Below are 19,687 nucleotides of genomic sequence, written 5' to 3' on the forward strand. Positions count from 1 at the left end.
AATTGGGGATTTAAAAAAATCAAAAGAACTAAAAACTCATAGTAATTAAGTGAGATAATATGTATAAAATGCTGACATTTGATAGCTACTTGTTAAGTGGGATCTGCAGTTAATGTTACTGAGATCATTACCCTCCTCCAAGTGCACACCTTATTCTGGCCCACCTCTGCTAAGCACAGAGACTCTGTTTAAGGATAAGGGGCAGTCTGGCTATTAGGAAATTCTCCTCTTCCTTCAGGCCAGGGGGCTGGCTTTTCTGAGCCCTTTAGATACCCAAAAGATAGAACATAGGAGGAAACAAACAGATAAAACCCATCAGGTCCCTCTAACATCCCAACCACAGACCCAGGAATCACATGGCCCACCTGGGGGGTTGAGAGGCAAGAGGAAGACCAGAGGCAAGAGGCTGGAAAGGCTTTGCTGTACCTTTTGTTCAGCACCATGAAGTGAATGGCATAAGTGGCCGTGTAGAGAGTCAGGGGCAGTGCTATGAGGCACAGTATGCGAGCAGTCAGGTGCTTTCCCACAGTCACCTGCAAACAGAGCCAGTGCGGAGTGTTGAGCATAATTGGGGCTTTATTCTTATACCTTAGATGTGCATTACATGTAACTTTTTATGTATAAGTCAAAATCATCAAAAATTAAAAAGCTAACAGCCAACAAGAAAGAATATGTGGAAACCCTAGTGTTTCCCTAACATTCCACCACCCAGGCACTACAGAGGGTCCAACATGTGCCAGCCCTCTGCTGCCTGTGCAGGCCCTCACCCAGGACCCCTGACCGTCCCTGCATCTTCAGCCTCATCATTCATCAGTCCCCTCTATATCCCAGTCACACTGAGCTCCTGCATGGTCCCCACGCTTCCTGTACTGTGCCAGCTCTACCCATCACATGCTTAAGTGGTCCTCATCTGGATTTCAGGACTCAGCTTCCTCCCAGAAGCCTTCCTGGACCCTTAAACCTGGGCTCATGCCCTCACAGCACTTTTTGATTGGACTGCAATCGCCTGTTTACTTATTTCTGTCTCTCTATTATCTCTGGAAGGCAAGAATTCTTATTTTCTTCATCTACATATTCCACGTTTCACACTTAAAGGGTAGTCTGTCTATATTTTCTGAGCGAATAAATGAACTTATCAAGACTTTGGTTCAGAGGTGATGGAGAAGCACTGTAGCAAAGTGGTTTAGGTCTAGCGTCAGCCTCCTCTAAGTCCAAATCCTACATCTACCTTTTACAACTTGTATGGTCTTGGACCTATTACTACCTCTCTAGGTCTGGACTTCCTCATTTGTAAAGAGAAGGTAATAACTACCTATCTCACAGGACTGTTAGGAGAGGTAAATGAGACAGTGGAGGTGAAGCATTTTGCACAGTGCCTGGCATAAAATCAGCTCCTAGTAAATAATACTTTAATAAAGGCCCTTACTGGTCTCTAAATCTGGAGACTCTGGGTCAGAGAAAGAAAATTGGGAGTTCAGAAAGTCATCTACCCATTTTACCTAAGGTCCCATGCAGTCAGTGTCTGCCATATATTTAGCATGAGCCCAGATGGACAGACTCCCCTGACTGGGTAGTTTGTAGAGCGTTTAAAAAATATCACAGAAACAAATGCCAAAAGAAAATTTCAAGGATGTTAGTTCTTCCTCTCCCTTTAAATTCTCTAGCTGCTGAGCCTGGCCTACTTTCTGCTGTCATGCTGCCTACAGAAAATGGCCAGATCCAGCCTACCTCGGGCCCAGAATATAGCCACTCCACCACCTGCAGCAGAGGCAGAGAAGGGCTACTGGCTCTGCTGAGCAATACCAGGGAGCAAAGACATTTCTACAAGCACTTCGGTTCTCACCACTGAAAGACTGAGGTCTCCAAACAGGTGCCAAAGGTCTGAAATGGTGTTCCACCCCACTTGCAGGATGATAAAGAGGCCAACAAACTTGACCCCTAAAGCACCAGCCAGATTAATGCCAGTCAGGCTGAGCCAGAACCACCAGGGGGCAGAGAAGGGCCTGTAAACCAACAAGACAACAGAGTTCAGTTTGGCAGCTGGAACCAAACTCAAAAACAAGAGCAGCAGTGGGGAAAGGCAGAGGTTCTATGACCCTGAGAAGCTGTGCCTGCCCTCTTTTTTTTTTATTATTTATTTTTTATTGGTGTTCAATTCACTGCCCTCATTCTTGAGAGCTCCTAACTTTAGGAGACCATGGTGTGGCTCTAAGGAGGATATGGTCTCTGAAACTCCCAAAATTACAGGAAGCAGTGTGAGAGTGAGGAGGTTATTTTGGGGGGGGGGGGGAGGGGAGGGAAGGGGCTGTAGCCTTCCTGGCTAAGTACAGGGTTCAAAGTAAGCAAGAGGTTTATTCTTCAGTAGTGACCAATCAAGTGGAAGGAAAAGGAAAATCCAGAGAAACTATCAGATTAAGTCAGCCCTCTCCTGGGGTCACCTGTGGACCTTGTAAAAGAAGCAATTATTGAGTGCTTACTATGTGTCAGGAGCTGTTCTGAGCACTTTACACATATAAACTCTTTAACCTTCACTATGACCCCATGGAGGTAGGTCCTATTATTATCCTTTTCTCACACAAGAGGAAACCAAGGTACAGAGAGGGTAGCAGTACAGTTAGCAAGTGGTGGAGCATGGTCCAAATGCTGGCAGTCGGTTCCAAGGTTTGCTATACTTACAGCACCCAGTTCTTGGTGCTGCAATTTTCTCATTGGCTGGCTGCGTCCCCTGCCAGAGTGAAGGCTCCTTAACTATGAGACTTATGTTCCTCTGTACCTCTGGCTCCTAGCACAGTACCGGGCACATAGTTATGTACTCAAGAAGTGGCAGGTGGAAGTGGATGTAGTAGAAGTAGACAATCACCCAAAGCCAGAGAGAGATGGTAGTCACTGGGTCCAGCTTTATTAGCTTAATGTAATTTAATAAGCCTGGCTGTGGTGAAACCAGGCTGACTCCTAGAAAAGCCTAAGCGGAGCCAGCTCTTTCGGTTTGAATAGAATGAATGACTTACTCTACTCTCTCAGAAGCAAAAGGATGATTTGAAAAAGACTATTCTGGAAAAAGACCAGGGCCTCCAGAATAGCTTTAAAACTGACCAGGGCTTGTAGAGATCCTCTTGACTAGAATGGACCACTTAAGACAAACTTTTTTTTTTTTTAAGATTTTATTTATTTATTCATGAGAAACAGAGAGACAGAGTGGTAGAGACACAGGCAGAGGGAGAAGCAGGCTCCATGCAGGGAGCCCGACGTGGGACTCGACCCTGGGTCCCCAGGATCACACCCTGGGCAGAAGGTAGCTCTAAACCGCTGAGCTACCCAGGCTGCCCTTAAGCCAAACTTTATATACATTATTCCCATCATCAGGAAATGAGGGCAGTTCCTGTTGTGGTTCTCTCCTCCTCTAGGACAGAGAGGGCGAAGAATAAACTTATCCTGGGATCCCTAACCAGCACTGGTGCCAAGGGGTGGCTCAGAAGATGGTGGGGTTGGGGGAAAGCATTAGGAAGCCCCCATAATCTCCACAAACCCCTACCCAAGTCCATCCATTATAATATTCTTTAAAAAGATAATTGACATTTTCTTATCTTATGTAAAACAAAAATAAAGGTATCCCCAGAAAACATAACAAAATCTATTTTTCATGGGGTGCCTGGGTGGCTCAGTTGGTTAAGCATACAACTCTTGATTTTGGCTGAGGTCATGATGTCAGGGTCACGGGATCAAGCTTTATGTTGTGCCTGCGCTGAGCATAAAGCCTGCTTGGGATTCTCTCTCTCACTCTGCCTCTGCCCCTCTACCTGTTCACCCGCCCACATGTGCACTCTCTCTCTAAAACAAATAAATAAAATCTATTTTTATGATCTAAAATGGGCAATCTAAGTTTTAAAAAAAAGTATGCTTGCCTTAAATGTAGCTTCAAGACAAGTCCTCTAGGCACCCATCCTGTCCCTGACTATTACAGAAACTCTGGAGTTGCCACAGCTTCTGACCCCCAATGCCCAGTCCCACAAAGATAGTGTTTCTGACCTGTTGGCACAGGAGTTGTACTTGACCATGCTCAGCATGGCAGCCATGATGAAGAACATCAGGATGGGGTCAAGGAGGATATACTGGGACAGAGTGAGGCATCCTGTATCTGAAAAACATGAGCTCAGTGGTCAAAAAGTAGAATCAGAGATGGGCCCCCCAAGAACCAAACACCCTGACAATAAGAAATAGTGTCCCTTATACTTAACTGCATGTAAGCATTTATGTGGTCAAGACCAGATGAGCCACTGAGCTATCAGGGAGGTGGAAGGCCACCATAGCTTTGGGGTACACCCAAGTCCAGGGATAGAAAACTCACACTGCTTTCAGGCCCATGACCCGAGAGAGGCTCACGTCATTCAATCAGATGGAGCAGTCCCGAGACGAGGGCTCTTCATTTCCACCATCAAAAAGGGAGTCCTACCACCCTGCTTAGGTAGCCACAGACTTCCTATACCTAGGATAGAGTCTTAACGTCTAACATGAAGTCCCTGTTGGGAGCTAGTTCTCCACACAGGCACCGAAGTGATTGTTCTTAAAACAACATTGCATTACATCAAGTCCCTTCTTGAAGCCTCCAATGTCTTGCCATCTCACTTAGACTAACCAAGTCCTCAAGACAGCTGTCAAAGCCGGCATGGTCTCCCTCCCTATGCAACCTCATCTCCCAAAACCCTCTGCCTCACACACTCCACTCTGCCCACACTTGGCCTCCTTGCTGTTTCCTGAATCCACCAAATGGGGCCTTGTATCAGGATCACTGCACATGCTGTTCCCTCTGCCTTCACATCCTTTGCTCACTTCTCTGCATGGCTTAATCTGCTTCATTCAAGTCTTGCTCAAGGCCACCCTACCTACAGGAGAATCCCTCCCCATTACTTTCTCCCTTACTCTTCTCTATTTTCTACACTGTACTATGGTTTACATTGTTACATTTCAGACTTAAAATTTACTTGCTTATTTATCATCTGCCCCACTAGCAGGTAAGTGACATGACAGCACAGGGTCTCATCAGCATATCCTTGGAGGCCCAAAAAAGTAACCTGGCACAGAGGAGATGCTTGGAAAAAAGTTGTGGAATGAAAAGAGAAATGCAGGTGATGAATAACTGAAAAGGGAAATTAAAGACACAAGGAAAAAGCCACCAATCCTATAAGGAGGCCCTCTAATCTTGCAAATCTGTCAAAATAAAGCCAGAATCACCCATGAAATACCCACATAACTTGGCCTGGACTTCTTTAAATGTTAAGTTCAATGAGATAATGGATTTACTTTCATAAAACAAGAATAGCATAGGATCAATTTCTACAGATCAACTCTCATTTATGTGTGGGAATTATCCACAGAGATTTAAGTTCCCATTTCCCACTTTGCTATTTCCTGCCACCCAGCTACTTCTGAGACATCTGTCCTTGCATTCAGTTGAAATCAGTTTAAGAAGTACAAATTTCTAGTAACCCGAGAGATCTTGATAGTAACATGAGAGAAGCAGAATTAGAATTGTAAGCCTCCTTCAAATATATGCACACATGCACACACACAAGTTGGTCTTTTTAGTCACACCAAACTTAAATGTGGATAACTTGGAGACAATCATTCCTTGGGATTATGATTATGTATGTGAGCACTCCCCTCTAATAATATAAAGGTTTGCTGCAGGGAACTATTTTTATATGTAAAATCACTGGTGAAGAAACTAAGATTTATAATACATTTACCCAATCTTAAAGGTACTTAAGACTTGGGTCTATGGATAGGATCCTTAAATGTACTGATTTCCAACTACACTCATAATGTGGCAGTCAATTCCCTAAGAAACATGGTATAAGACAACTTACCAAAGGTGAGGAGGGCAGCGGTGAGTAGTGCTGCTGGGAAGGACTTAGACAGCTCCAACACAGTGAGATAGGCAAATGGGACCAGCAAGGAACCAAGGAAAGCACAGAACTATGGAAGGAAAAGAGACACAGTCAAACAGCCAGCTAAGCTAAGCATCAGAGACCTACTTGACTTGGTTCAAACTAATGTTTAAAATGGAGGATCTGGACGCAGGCATGACTCAGTGACCTGAAATCACTTGGAATATCTTATAAATAAGAAAGGGATGGTGTGACAGTGAATCGTCAAATCAAGCCACATTTAGGTCCCCATTGAGCACCACCTCAATCACTGACATGAAGTCAACAAAGTTCAGCCAAGGAGGTATGTGCAGGATAGCACAGTGATTTCAATTTGGGAACTCTGAGGTTAGACTGCTCCATCTACCACTAGCTGTGACCTTGAACTAGTACATCTCTGAATCTCAGCCTCCCCATCCATGACACGTGAAAAACTAAAGTTCCTACCTCAGTTTTCTCTAGAGATTAAATGAGCTAGTTTTATTAGCACATACAAAGTGCTCAATAAACATTAGCTTCTATTACAAAACTGTGGGTACAAGTAGAAAAAGATCTCTCTTATGTGTTTAATATTCTATAGAATTACAATGTTATTTCTGTTATTTCTCCCTTGGCTCTTTTCTTCAGTCACACCAGAAATCACTCTTGAAGTTAACAAGTTGCATTTTGATTCTGGGGGAAAAAAAACTACCTGACATTGAGTTGTTTTTTGTTTTGTTTTGTTTGGAACCACCAGCTCTCTCTCCACTTCTTTACCCTGCCCATCAAAAATAAATAGACATGCCCAGGGAAATGGCAATTCTCATATTTAGGTTGTCACTTTTTGTCAATAGAAAGCAATGTGTCCTAGCATGAAATAGAACAGGGCTGTTATATTTGGGCTTCTCAATTTGCACAACAAGCCCACAGTGAGTCAGGCCTCTATCCAATTATGTATGCTACATGATGTTTAAAAGTCATTAGGAAGACACAGAACCACTTAAGAATATCAACTCCTGGGTAGGGGTAATCCCTGTTTAATACAGTATGATAGACCATGCAAATCATCCAATGATTAGCTCAAGTAAGCACACAGCATTTATCTAATGTACTTTGAGCTCCTCAAGAAAAGGAGCCTGTTAATAAATGCAACCTGCTCTGAGAATTCTATGTCCAAAGTCAGATTTTGAGCTTTTCATTTTGCTACAGTTAAGGGGTCCCTACAGAGTTGGGGTATTTAGGCCTGTTGATGCTCTATCAAGGCTGGGACGTGGGCAAACATGTAATCTCCTCTACAAGACTGGAAAATCCCTTTTGGGTGCCTGAAACCTTCATGGGGAAAGAAGCAGAGACCTAGACCTGATGTCAGGAGTATGGGATGCTTAAGAAAGGCCCTCAGAGGTAGGCAACATTCCAGTAATCGTGGCCATGGAGAGGAAAGACATGTAGCTTGCCAATGTGCTGAACCCAATGTCTAGGCTGCAGAAGACTCCTGGCTGCCTGGGTCCTAGATTTATTCTCCAACCTGAAGTCTGAAGCCTCACATGGGCTGGGCAACAGGTGACAGTGTGTGCTTATTCCTACCTATGCAATCTCTGTATTATTTGCAGCTTCCTCTCCCCTTCTTACCCATTCCAGTTCTGAATCTCTACACCCGAATCTCTATTACAGGATATAGGCCCATTAATACTCCTCTCCCGCTACCACCCAAAGTCCCTCTGTCTACACCTGTCAACACTCCAGGTCTAAATTCTGACAGTGTGGCCCCAGGGTTCAGTCTAGAGCAAGTCAGGAAGCCTTACTCCTCTCATTCCCATGTAGTTGTGATGTTCATATTTGTCCCCAGGCTTCTGGAACAAAAAAGTACCATCATACCCACTCAGGTAGCCAGCAAGACCTATCAGCATCTGAGGAGAGAAGAACAAACAAAAATATTATGAGATATGAAGATTCCTCTGTCCCCTGAACTTCCCTCCAGCTGCACCCAGACTTTGGCTTCCCTTGACAACTGTCCATAGGAGTTGCCAATGTGACATTTTCTCCTGCAGCTGTTGCAGAGCAAAGAATCTTTTGTCTACAGAGTATTTTGCTTGAAACAAATCCTCTCTTGTGTTAAGGCCAAGTTCTTGGGAATAGTGCAAATTGAACATTTAGGAAGAAAAAAAAAATCCCACAATTTGAAGGGCAGAGTCAGGAAGGGCTCTCTCGTTTAGTCTTTCATTTGCTATGAAATAAAACACAAAAGCTCATGGGGGAGGCCATGGGCAGGGGCTGATTCCTGACCTACTGAAAGGAAGATGGGTTCCAAGTCAGAATGAGGAGGGAGAAAAGTGGCCAAGGAGTTACACACCACCAATAGGCAGAAGGGAAGAAAGACGGGGGGCAGCAAGGGAAGGATGCTAAGACAGACACTTTTCCCCAGAGGAGAAAAGTCCCAGCAGAAAAAATAACAAAGGCCAGAAACCTATTTCTCCTATTTCTAATGTTTCAAAGGAGGGCAACCTTGGCACATTCCAAACAAGAACAAATCAACTATTACACTAAGACTGAGATTTGTGAATCCTTCAAAATGTTCAAGAAGATCAGCTTCTTCATTTCTATCTTTCAACAGTTGTAAAAGCCTCATTTCCACACAAGCAATCAGAGCTCTTAAGCCATATAAATTGTCAGCAATTACCAAGCATTTTAACAGCCCCAGGCTGCCCTAGCCAGACCCCTGTACTCCAGTTAGGCTGTGTGGAGGGACAGGATATACTGGCTGTATTAAGAAAGTCTCGGGGTCCCTGGGTGGCACAGCAGTTTGGCGCCTGCCTTTGGCCCAGGGCCCGATCCAGGAGACCCTGGATCGATCCCCACGTCGGGCTCCTGGTGCATGGAGCCTGCTTCTCCCTCTGCCTGTGTCTCTGCCTCTCTCTCTCTCTGTGTGACTATCATAAATAAATAAAAATTAAAAAAAAAAAAAAAAAAAAAGAAAGTCTCTCCCTGCAACATTGCTTGTGGGGGCTTGGGTTTGGACCACTAACCAGCTCACTTTTTATTATAAGTAGCTCTAACCCAAGTCACCCTCTATAGTTCCATGTCAAGGTATAGAGGCCAAAATTCAACAGTAAATGATTATAAAGCCTTGTTAAAAAAAAAAAAACAAAACCCTAGGGCTCAGAAATTAATGTAACTAATTTAACATAAATAAGAGAAGGTATTGGGCAGCCTAGATGGCTCGGCGGTTTAGCGCTGCCTTCGGCCCGGGGTGTGATCCTGGAGGCCCGGGATCGGGTCCCACGTCAGGCTCCCTGCATGGGGCCTGCTTCTCCCTCTGCCTGTGTCTCTGACTCTCCCTCCCTCTCTCTCTCTCTCTCTCTGTGTCTCTCGTGAGTAAATTAATAAAATCTTAAAAAATAAAATAAAATAAAAAATAAGAGAAGGTATTAAAAAGACGGCCATCCAAATACCTAAATGAACAAAAACTGACAGGTGACAATCAAACGCCCCTTCCCACCTGGGATCTCAGAGGACAAATTCACCTGGTGCTGGTATAAATTTCCAGACTGCTTAGCTGGTCTGGTAGAATGAAGAAATGCAGTAACAGTTTGCATCTCAGCTTTCTGATTGCAGATAATATTTAATATGTCTGAGCTACAAGTAATAAAACCTCTCTTTTCAGGGAGTAGGGTGTGGGTGTGAAGATTAGAGAGTGCAATAGGTCAAACACCTGGTACTATGCTGAGCCCTTACCAGGCCCTCGAAATTCAGTTCCCTTAAGGTTAAAAGTAGCCCTGAGCTAATTTCCTAACCAATTTGTTCAAATCAATAAGAAAAAGAACCTACTAGAACAATGGGCAAATTCAGAGAAAACAAAATAATAATGGCCAATAAATATATGAAGAAAATGTTCGGCTCAACTCGTAAAGACATGCAAATGAATACAGTGACACACCATTTTTCATTCTCAAATTGGCAAAGTTTTTTAAGATCTTATTTTTATTATGAGAGACACAGAGAGAGAGGCAGAGGGAGAGGCAGTATCCCCACAGGGAGCTTGATGCAGTATTCAATCCCAGGACCCCAGGATCACTATCTGAGCCAAAGGCAGACACTCAACCACTGAGCCACCCAAGGTGTCCCTCAAATTGGCAAAGTTTTGAAAGTATCATCACACCATTGCTGGTAATGGTGTGGGGGAAGCAAGAACCCTCATACCCTGCTGATGGGGGTATATATTACTACAGTATTTTTGCAGAAAAACATCAATCTCTAACACAAATTTAAATGTGTATATCCTTTGACTCTTTAGCTGCTAAAACTTTTTAGATACATCTGCACAACTATGAAAGGATAAATACACAACGATGTTCACTACAAAATCCTTTGTAATGGCTGAAAACTGGAAATAACATAAATGTCCACCAATTGAAGATGGGCAAAATAATGCATGGCACATCTTTATACTGGAATAATATACAGCCATTAAAAAGAATGGAGTACAACGGTCATAAAAAAGAATGAGATCATGCCATTTAAGATAGCACGGATGGACCTAGAGGGTATTATGCTAGCCAGACTGAGAAAGACAAACACCATATGATTCTACTCATAAATGGAACCTTAAAAAACATGAACAAACAAAAACAGAATCAGAACTATAAATACTGAGTAGAAACTGTAGTTGCTAGAGGGAAAGGGGAGTAGGAGACAGACTTCCATTTATGGAATGAGTAAGTCACGGAAATAAAAAGCACAGCATAAGGGCTACAGTCAATGATATCGTAATAGCAATATAACAGGACAGATGGCAGCTACACTTGGGGTGAGCAAAGCATAATGCATAAACTTGTCAAATCACCATGTTGTATACCTGAAACTAATGTAATATTGTGTGTTAACTATATGCAATTAAAAAAAATCATAAATAAAATAGATTTTTTTTATGGAGTATATTTTTATGTGCTAATGTGGAAAAAAGTTAAGATATATCATGTTTAAAATAGAAGTTGTTGCGGCACCTGGGTGGCTCAGTCAATTAAGCGACTGCCATTGGTTCAGGTCATGATCCTGGAGTCCCAGGGTCAAGCCCCACATCAGGCTCCCCATTCAGCGGGGAGTCTGCTTCTTCCTCTGCCCCTACCCCTGCTCATGCTCTCTCTCTCTCTCTCTCTAAAATAAATAAAATGTTTAAAATAAAATAAATAAAACAAAATATAAGTTGCTGAACAGTTTTAGTCTGGTCCTATTTGTATATAAAGTCTTTCAAGTGCACATCTATAAATATACACACACTTATGTCTGTATAAAGAATTTTTTTAAAGATTTATTTATTTGTTTGACAGAGAGAGACAGAGAACGCACAAGCAGGGACAGCGGCAGGGAGAGGGAGAGGGAAAACCAGGCTCCTGGCTGAGCAGGGAGCCCAATGTAGGACTGGATCCCAGAACTGAGATCATGACCTGAGCTGAAGGTAGACACTCAAGCAACTGAGCCACCCAGGCACCCCAAATTTCTAAGATAACATATATAAGAAATTAATAGAAAACTAATAGAACTAATAGAAATGTGGGGAGAGGTAGCTTTTGACTTCTAACTTCCTTCTGTGCTGATGAAATGTTTCACTCTGTGCAAGCACTTCTATTTCCTTCAGGACTGGGGGCCAGCATGCAGGGGCAGCTAGCGGCCTCAGTACGCAGGAGAAAATGTGCCATTTGCAACTTCAAGGAACTTTCTGGTTCTCTGACTAGCTTGGCCTTAGAACCTACAAAAAAGAGGGCAGCCTGGGTGGCTCAGTGGTTTAGTGCCGCCTTCAGCCCATGGTGTGATCCTGGAGTCCCGGGATCGAGTCCCGCGTCGTGCTCCCTGCATGGAGCTTGCTTCTCTGTGTGTGTGTGTGTGTGTGTGTGTGTGTGTGTGTGTGTGTGTGTCTCATGAATAAATAAATAAAATATTAAAAAAAAAAAAAGAACCTACAAAAGCTATTGTGTTCATCACTCCCATTCAACCAGGTAGAGCACAGGACCATCAAGATATAAATTAGGGGGGGCACACAGACCAAACTCCCCCAGGGGAGCCTTAGAAAGTAGCCCCACATTACCCCCGGCCCACAGGGACCAGATATGAGCCAGGGAAGGCTTAAGTCACAACAAATCAGCCACTGTTCCACATGCATGTCTTCACTGTGTGAGTACTAAGGGACTCCAAAAACAGACCGGCAGTCCCCAGCTGAAAGATTGGGCTGGGTTTCCTAGGAAAAAAAAAAAATCTTGTCCACCAGAGGGTCTGGTTCCCAGGCCAGCCCAGTGCAAACATTCCACACACTCTATTGTTTAATCCTACAGCGGCAACAGATGTCATCCAAGTAATGGGGCAAGGTAAGTATCATGGTGCGGTGCACTATAAGGGTCAAGAGAGTAGAAGTTAAGTCAGCTTGAACCTTGACTGCCACTTATTAGTTTTCTTCTCGATGGCAAACTTCTTGTCCTCTCGGTGCCCCAGTTTCCCCATTGGTAAAATGGGGATACAAGGGTACCTACTTCATAGGTTATTCTAAGGATTACATAAGATAATGCACTGAAAGGGACTAGAACAGATTGTTTTCAAGTGTTCTGATTTTTATTGCTATTATAGAAGAGATAGGAAGAAGCATAATATTTTCTACTCCAGCTCTGGGCCCAGGGCTAATTGTGAAATAGATCACTATCCCATCTCTCTCTCCACCCCTCTCTGGTCCCTACCCAATGCTCTTGTGCCCCTAAGCCCACCTGTCACAGACCACCATGCCTACCTCCCCTAACTGCTGCCTTCATCCCCAAGTCCTCCATGCTCCAAGACCACTCCCTTACTTCCTAGAAGACCAGTTCCTGTCCCCTTGGTGCCAAAGATCTTAGCCCCTAGTTAAGAAGAAAGGGCTGATTCATTAGCCTTCTCAGAGGTAGTTTTTAGAGAAGTAAAATGAATTCTCACTGTGGGATTTCTAATTGTAAAACATGTGAGAGGTACAGGTCAAAGAAAATGCATGCTGAGAGTGGGGAGGGGGAAAGGAGTTTTGCTCCCCTGGAGACAGTCAGCTCCTCTCAGCAATCTCTACTTTATGTAACATATTCCTTCTCTCCACTTTTTACTTTTTTGAATTGAGATAAAATTCATATACCATAATATTCACCACTTTAAAGTGTACAATTCAGTGGATTTTATTATATTCATAAGGTTGTGCAACTATCACCTCTAACTCCAGAATATTTTATCACCCCAAAAGAAATTCCACACTCATTTGCAGTCAGTCCCCAGTGCTCTGTCCCCACCAGACGCCAGCCACTACTAATCTAGTTTCTGTTTCTATGGGTTTGCCTATTCTGAATATTTCATGTAAATGGAATCATACACTATATGGCCTTTTGTGTCTGACATCTTTCGCTCAGCATAAAGTTTGTAAGACTCATCCATGTTATAACATGCAGCAACACTTCATTCCTTTTTTATGACTGAATAATATTCCATCATATGGATATACCATATTTTATATATGTATCCACTGGTTGATGGACTCCCTCTCCATTTCTGAGCCCAGAGAACTCAAAATATCTAAGATTTTCCATGTAAGCAGCTGGCCTGGAATGTCACGGATTTCCTTCCACAAGCCAAGATTTTAAATACAAAATTGAGACTTTGTTCCAACCCTTTGAAGAGAGTGGTCAGTAACCACATTGCTCACCTTTCCCAGAGGTGGGTGCACATCAAAGAAAAAGGTGCGGTTGATATAATAGCTTCCCATTTTTCCAAAGTGAGTCTCATCCCAACTAAAGGAAAAATAGAAAAAGAAATGAGAATTTTTAAATTACCATATAATTCAAATGGCCATAATAAAGCATGGTTAAAATTAAGTTAAAACCAAAGACTATGGGGCACCTGGGTGGCTCACTTAGTTAAGCATCTGCCTTTAGCTCAGGTCATGATCTCAGGGTGCTGGGATCAAGCCCTGGCTCAGGCTCCCTGCTTGGCAGGGAGTCTATTCCTCTTTCTCACCACCCACGCCCCCCTGCTTGGGCTTGCTCTCTCCCTCTCTCTCCCTTAAAAATAAATAAATAAAACCTTTTTTAAAAACCCAAAGACCAAAAGTTTCAAGCAATTAATGAGAGAATTGGGATTAAAAAACCCTTGACACATTGAGGCATCTGGCTGGCTCAGTCAGTAGAATATGCAACTCTTGATCCTGGGGTTATGAGTTTTGTTTTTGGGGTTTTGGGGGGCGTTATTTGTTTATTTTAGAGAGAGCACGTGAGCACACGCAAGCCAGCGGAGGGAGAAGGAGGGGGAGGCAGAGGGAGAGAGAGAATCAAAGCATACGCCCACTGAACATAGAGCCCCACACAGAGCTTGACCTTAATCCTGACATCATGACGTGAGCCAAAAGCAAGAGTCCCATATCTAACTGACTGAGCCACCCAGGAGTGCCAGGCACTGTGAATTTGAATCCCACATTGGGGTTAGGGTTTACTTAAAAAAAAAAAAAAAAAAATTAGTGATTTGAGGAAGTAAGACATCAGGCTGATCGTTAATCTTCATTTAGATAGATGAGAAAGGTAAGCAAATATTCAACCAGTTATAAATTTAAATGAAATCTATGCTTATTCTGTAGTTTGAGTTTCTATTTTAAAAGAGCAGAGCTTTCCTATAATATAGAAAATTTTGTAGTAAGAGTTCTCTTCCAAGTCTGTTACCTTCTGACCCTAAGACTACTTTTGCTACTAGAAAGTATAGACTACTGCTATTACAAACTACACCATGGGCTACTTATGATCAGTAAGAACCTACAAACTATGACTGTTACAGGAGTCTAAGTTTGCTCATTAACCCTGTAATGATTAACCTGCTGAATATGAACTCACTGAGCTTATTATAATGAACTAACCAGTATACAAGAATGGAGTTAAGAGCCTATCTGGAAGCTATCCTCATCACACAAATTATTTTGCAAGTAAATAAGTGATTATAATACATTAGCTTTTAAACACAATGAAAAATCTCGTTCTTCCATAGAACCACATAAGCCTTTTCACATCATACACAAAGACTTGATAGCAGAAGCCCAGCTATCCAGTAGAGCCCGGCCATTTCTGCCTGTCAGTCCCTCCCTCCCTACAACTCAGAAGAACAGTTGCTTTCCAGTGACTAGCCATCCCTAGGTCAGCTTCCATAAGCAATTACTACCAACCTAAAACATAAAGGGCAAAACATGCTTCTCTCCAAAATGTAGGGTTCTTTTTTATTTCCTTTGACTCAGTGGGTCCAGTAGATAGGCTACAGAGTAAATCTACTTCTGCATCTGCTATCTGTTAAACACTCTGCTTGACATGAAGTGAGGACAGTGGTATGGTGATGTCAAAGAGAGAAACAACTTCCAAGAAGTGTGACAAAACAGATTTGCAGAAAGAAGAGAGATCAGCCCAGCCTCACCACTTACTAGCAGTACAACCTGGCAAAGTCATCCTCTCTGGATCTCTGTTTTTATCTACACAATGAAGACAAAAATATCTGCCATGCCCCCCTCACAGAGAAGCATTAGGACTCAATTCAAAAAACATATGTAAAAGAACTCTGTAGACTACAAACTCCCACACATTTAAACTGTCCCAACACTTGTAGTTAGTTTTGAGGTCTGTTTGGAAACATGGGGTTTTTTACTTTAAAAATTTACCAAATAGAAAAAAAAATTTTTTACCAAATAGAACTATTAGTAACATTCATATGTCTTGTGTTTGTGTTGGGAGAGACAATCCTCCTTGGCTCTCTCTTGCCCCTCCAGATTTCACAGGGTATGCCAAGAACACAAGATCGTGGCCACTCTTTACCTAGGCCATTTCTCAGGTTTATGTTTGCAGAAAAGCAATCTTGAGGGAAGAGTTAGCATCTCTCTCTAGGACAGGGAGCACTCTTATTTACTGCTTATTACAAAAACAAGCTCCATATCCCTTAGCTGTGATACAACCCACCACTGCATGTGCAGGCATTCATTCAGACCCATGGCCTCATATGGGACTTCGGGGGCAAGAGGAACTGATGCCAACGTGCTGATGCTTATCAGGCTTGCTGTGCCATGAGAAATAAAGTCCTTTGTCTCTGACTCAGTATTGTCTTCTGCCAGCATCCATACAACAGTGACAGGCTAACTTGCTAGTATCACGTTGGTAAAATGAAATCCCAGATCCCGACAGTTTGTGGTCACAAGCAGAGGATGCTGAGATATACCTTTCTATAAGAGAAAGGAAAAGGGCCCCCATGAGCTGGGGATGGTGAATGCTCTTGCCTAAATGGTGGGCAAGAAGGTAGTAAGAGTCTCCCACTGTCCTACCTATTAATGAGGCTGAATGGAGAAAGAAACAGTTTGAACGCTGCCTTGGTTACTGCTCACTCTCTTCTGGGCAAAATAAGAAAGAGATGTAATGACAACAGGGTAGCAAGCCTAGTAGCCCCAGCCAGAAGGCAATATGGATGTGGCTGCTAAATCAAGGAGTCTGCAAAGCTTACATAAATGGTGCCAACATAAGGACCATGCTATTCAACACAGAACTTTGTGCAAAATAAAAACATTGAAAGGTCCTTAGGTGAGCTGTGTACTCAAGACAAAAGTAAATGTGGCCTTGCTGAGTCGTTCACAGCTATTCTCTCCTGGTGTCTCATGATACCTCCCTCACTACCACAATCTCAGCTGCGTTGAAAGGAGTAAGATGATTAAAGTGGGGCCAAGGTCTCCCTGTTCCTAAAGGAGACTAGACTAAAGGCCACACATATGCATCCTATTATGATGGGGAACTCCAGAGAAAAGAAGGACTCAAACTCAGGGCAGGGGCCCACATCTCCAGCTCACTCAACCTCATGGCAGGGGACAGGGACAATCTGCTACGTGCTGAGGGTACGAGAGGTGCTGGGGACTGCAGGGAGAACTCTAGCAGTGTGTACAGTGACTTAAAGAAAAGAGCCCCTAAGCCCAGGGGCTCAAGAGACATAGGGAAATCCACTAGAAAGAAGGGATGACAAGACTATGAAGGGGCTAAGGAAAGAAAAAAGCTTCCTCCCACCCCCCTGCATCCAGCACTCCACACTCTCCACTGGAGACTGGCATACCCTCTGGAGGGCTGCCATATAGTTACTGATGCAGGCCTATTAGACACATAAGTTCAAGGAGGGGAAAGCACCCAAATTTAACTGAGAGGGTTTGAGCCTAGCTCTCAGTGGGGAAGGGAAGGGGCAATGACCTTGTAGGTAGGGGCCTGTGCTATTGTTGTGGCTCCCACTGTGGAATGTATACTGGAATTGATCCTATAAATGTCAAAAGAGAATTCTCCCATTCAGGGCTGCCATGTGGTCCAGGAGAAATAATACAAATTCTAAGAAGAGAAAGGGAAATCACAGCCTTACAGTCATAACGGCAGGTGGAGAGGAGAGGCCATTCTCCAGGATAACAGCGCCATCTGCTGGACACAGGTACAAAGCACACACTCTTCAAAAAACACCCATCAACTTACTACTGTTTTCATTTAAATTGAGTCCCTAACTGATGAAAGCCTTAGGACTCTCCCACTTGATACTGCCACTCTGGGGTGAGTCACGTTGGAATATAAGGCTAACAGAAAGGCTCAATGAGGATTGCTGGTCAAATGGAAGTGATATAGCTGGCCTAGTCCTAGATATATCTTGACTTTAAAAGAGGAGATGGGTGCCCCCACTTTGAGAGAAACTATCTTCCACTCTGCCACCTGAAGCAAAACCACTGACACAGTGGACGTTTGATTCACAGAAGTTCCTCTCAAAGCTTGTCCCTGGTTCACTGATAGTGTCCACTGCACAGCAGCAGTTATCCAGTCCCGGTGATAACTCTGCAAGGCCCACTGCAATAATGGTTGATGGGCCAGTGGGCTGAACTCAAAGTCATCACGCTTGCCCTACACAATATTCCTGAGAAACAGACAAGTTCTATTTCTACTAGATCTTGGGCTTTTGCCATTAGCCTAGTTTCTGGTGTGCCACCTAGAAGACTACATACTGAGAAATTTAAGACACCTCTCTTTAGAGCCAAGAACTGTGGGAAAAAAATCATGGTTGCCTGTCAATGGGACAATCTGGATCACTCCTATAGATGTCCACAGTAAGGGCCAGTATTCTGATCAGACTGACAGAAATCAAGCTACAGATCAAGCCTGTACCAAACAGACTGCTGCCATTGCCACCGGGATTCCTCAGTGCTCCAGGCATGGAAACTGCTCTACCATCATGGACTGGGCACAAAGTAAAGGACTCTGTTTCTGAATCAGAAGTCATCATTGCTTTGTGGTGACTTGTGACTCCTGCCAAAAGTTGGCCAATTTGTCCTGTAATAAAGGAGGCCACAGGGATCCCTGGGTGGCGCAGCGGTTTGGCGCCTGCCTTTGGCCCAGGGCGCGATCCTGGAGACCTGGGATCGAATCCCACGTCGGGCTCCCGGTGCATGGAGCCTGCTTCTCCCTCTGCCTGTGTCTCTGCTCTCTCTCTCTCTCTCTCTGTGACTATCATAAATAAAAAATAAAAAAATAAAAAAGAAAAGGAGGCCACATTGCACAGGGCATTGACCCTGCCTCCTCCAAGGAAACTGACAGTATTAGGACTTTGTTCCCCTCTCCAGGCTATCATTGGTACCTCACTGTTACTGACACTTTTTCAAGGCTACAGTGTTGATGCTACTGCTCCTGTCCAATCATCTGACTCCAGATAGTTATTGTAAGACTGGAAACTACTTTTGTCATTCCAAACCATCTACGGTTTGACAATAGTGCACCGTTTTTCTGTTTTGTTTTGTTTTGCAATGACCATGAAATAATGAGCCAACAGTCAAGGTATTTGATGATATTCCACACTCCCTACCCTCTGCAGGCACTTGAGATTGTTGAGCATGGAACAGTCTTCTCAAAAAGATTTCTGACTCTACTTCCTTCACCTCCTCCTGGTTCACACCCCTTGGTAAAAGCAGTTAGATCGCCTAATGCAGTCATCACCAGAAAAGGGTTCATCTCCTCTTGGCCACCAACTGGGTAATGATCAGGACAAAAGAGGCGGAGACTTACATAAACGTATATTTTGAAAATTTCGATTCTTCCGGGACATGATTCGTCGTTCTTTCCCCTAACAACTCCAGATCAGCAAGGTGGGGGAGGGAGAGGAGATTCAAACTTAATCCAATATGCTAATGTTCATCCTGCCTCCTGCCCTTTCAGTAAAGAGTCCTTTGTCTCTGACACAGGATTCTCCTGTCTTCTGCTGGCACCCAAGAAACAAAAACAAGCTAATTAACTCACTTCCAAGTAGGAAAGCTCAGATAATTGCGGGCTGGCTTGCTTTTTGGTCAAGGAGTTTCCATTTCTAACATCCACTATGCTTTCTAGTCAGGGATACTGACAAAACGTGTTATCATTTCGTCAAACAAATGAACCATTTTCAGATTGTGAAAAACTTTTTTCCTCCTTCTAGCTGGAGACTTTTTAAGCTTATCTCATGAGACTTGAGTCCCAAAAACAAAACTTTTAACAAGAATCCCCCCACAAAATGACCCTAGACCTGCTTCTTGGGGCTCCTGTCACCATCTCTGGGCACACAAATTGTCCCTGCTCCCAAGGATGACTTTTGCCTCCCCTAATGCCTGGAAATCCTGCAGATTAGGAACTCAGGCCTTCCTCGGGTAATTTTGTATTAAGAATTCCCCCCAAAAAAAAGGAGAAAAAAAAAAGAACTTCCGATTCTCCTCGGAAAGTCAAAGCACTTTTAAAAGCCAC

The 19,687-nt window shown here is 43.5% G+C and overlaps 1 protein-coding gene across 1 annotated transcript in view; it reads right to left on the reverse strand.

The window, feature by feature from the left end:
* Positions 1-19,687, reverse strand: part of POMT2 (protein O-mannosyltransferase 2) — a 41,345-nt gene that overhangs the window by 21,170 nt on the left and 488 nt on the right. Inside the window, exons 2-7 of the mRNA XM_038545401.1 lie at positions 13,600-13,684; positions 7,706-7,810; positions 5,865-5,973; positions 4,027-4,135; positions 1,844-2,003; positions 427-533 (exon numbers count right to left, since the gene is read on the reverse strand). Coding sequence (XP_038401329.1) covers positions 427-533; positions 1,844-2,003; positions 4,027-4,135; positions 5,865-5,973; positions 7,706-7,810; positions 13,600-13,684 — 675 coding nt within the window. The remainder of the gene's footprint in view (positions 1-426; positions 534-1,843; positions 2,004-4,026; positions 4,136-5,864; positions 5,974-7,705; positions 7,811-13,599; positions 13,685-19,687) is intronic.

Source organism: Canis lupus, chromosome 8 (assembly GCF_011100685.1).
Source record: "Canis lupus familiaris isolate Mischka breed German Shepherd chromosome 8, alternate assembly UU_Cfam_GSD_1.0, whole genome shotgun sequence".
NCBI classification, from domain to species: Eukaryota; Metazoa; Chordata; class Mammalia; order Carnivora; family Canidae; genus Canis; species Canis lupus.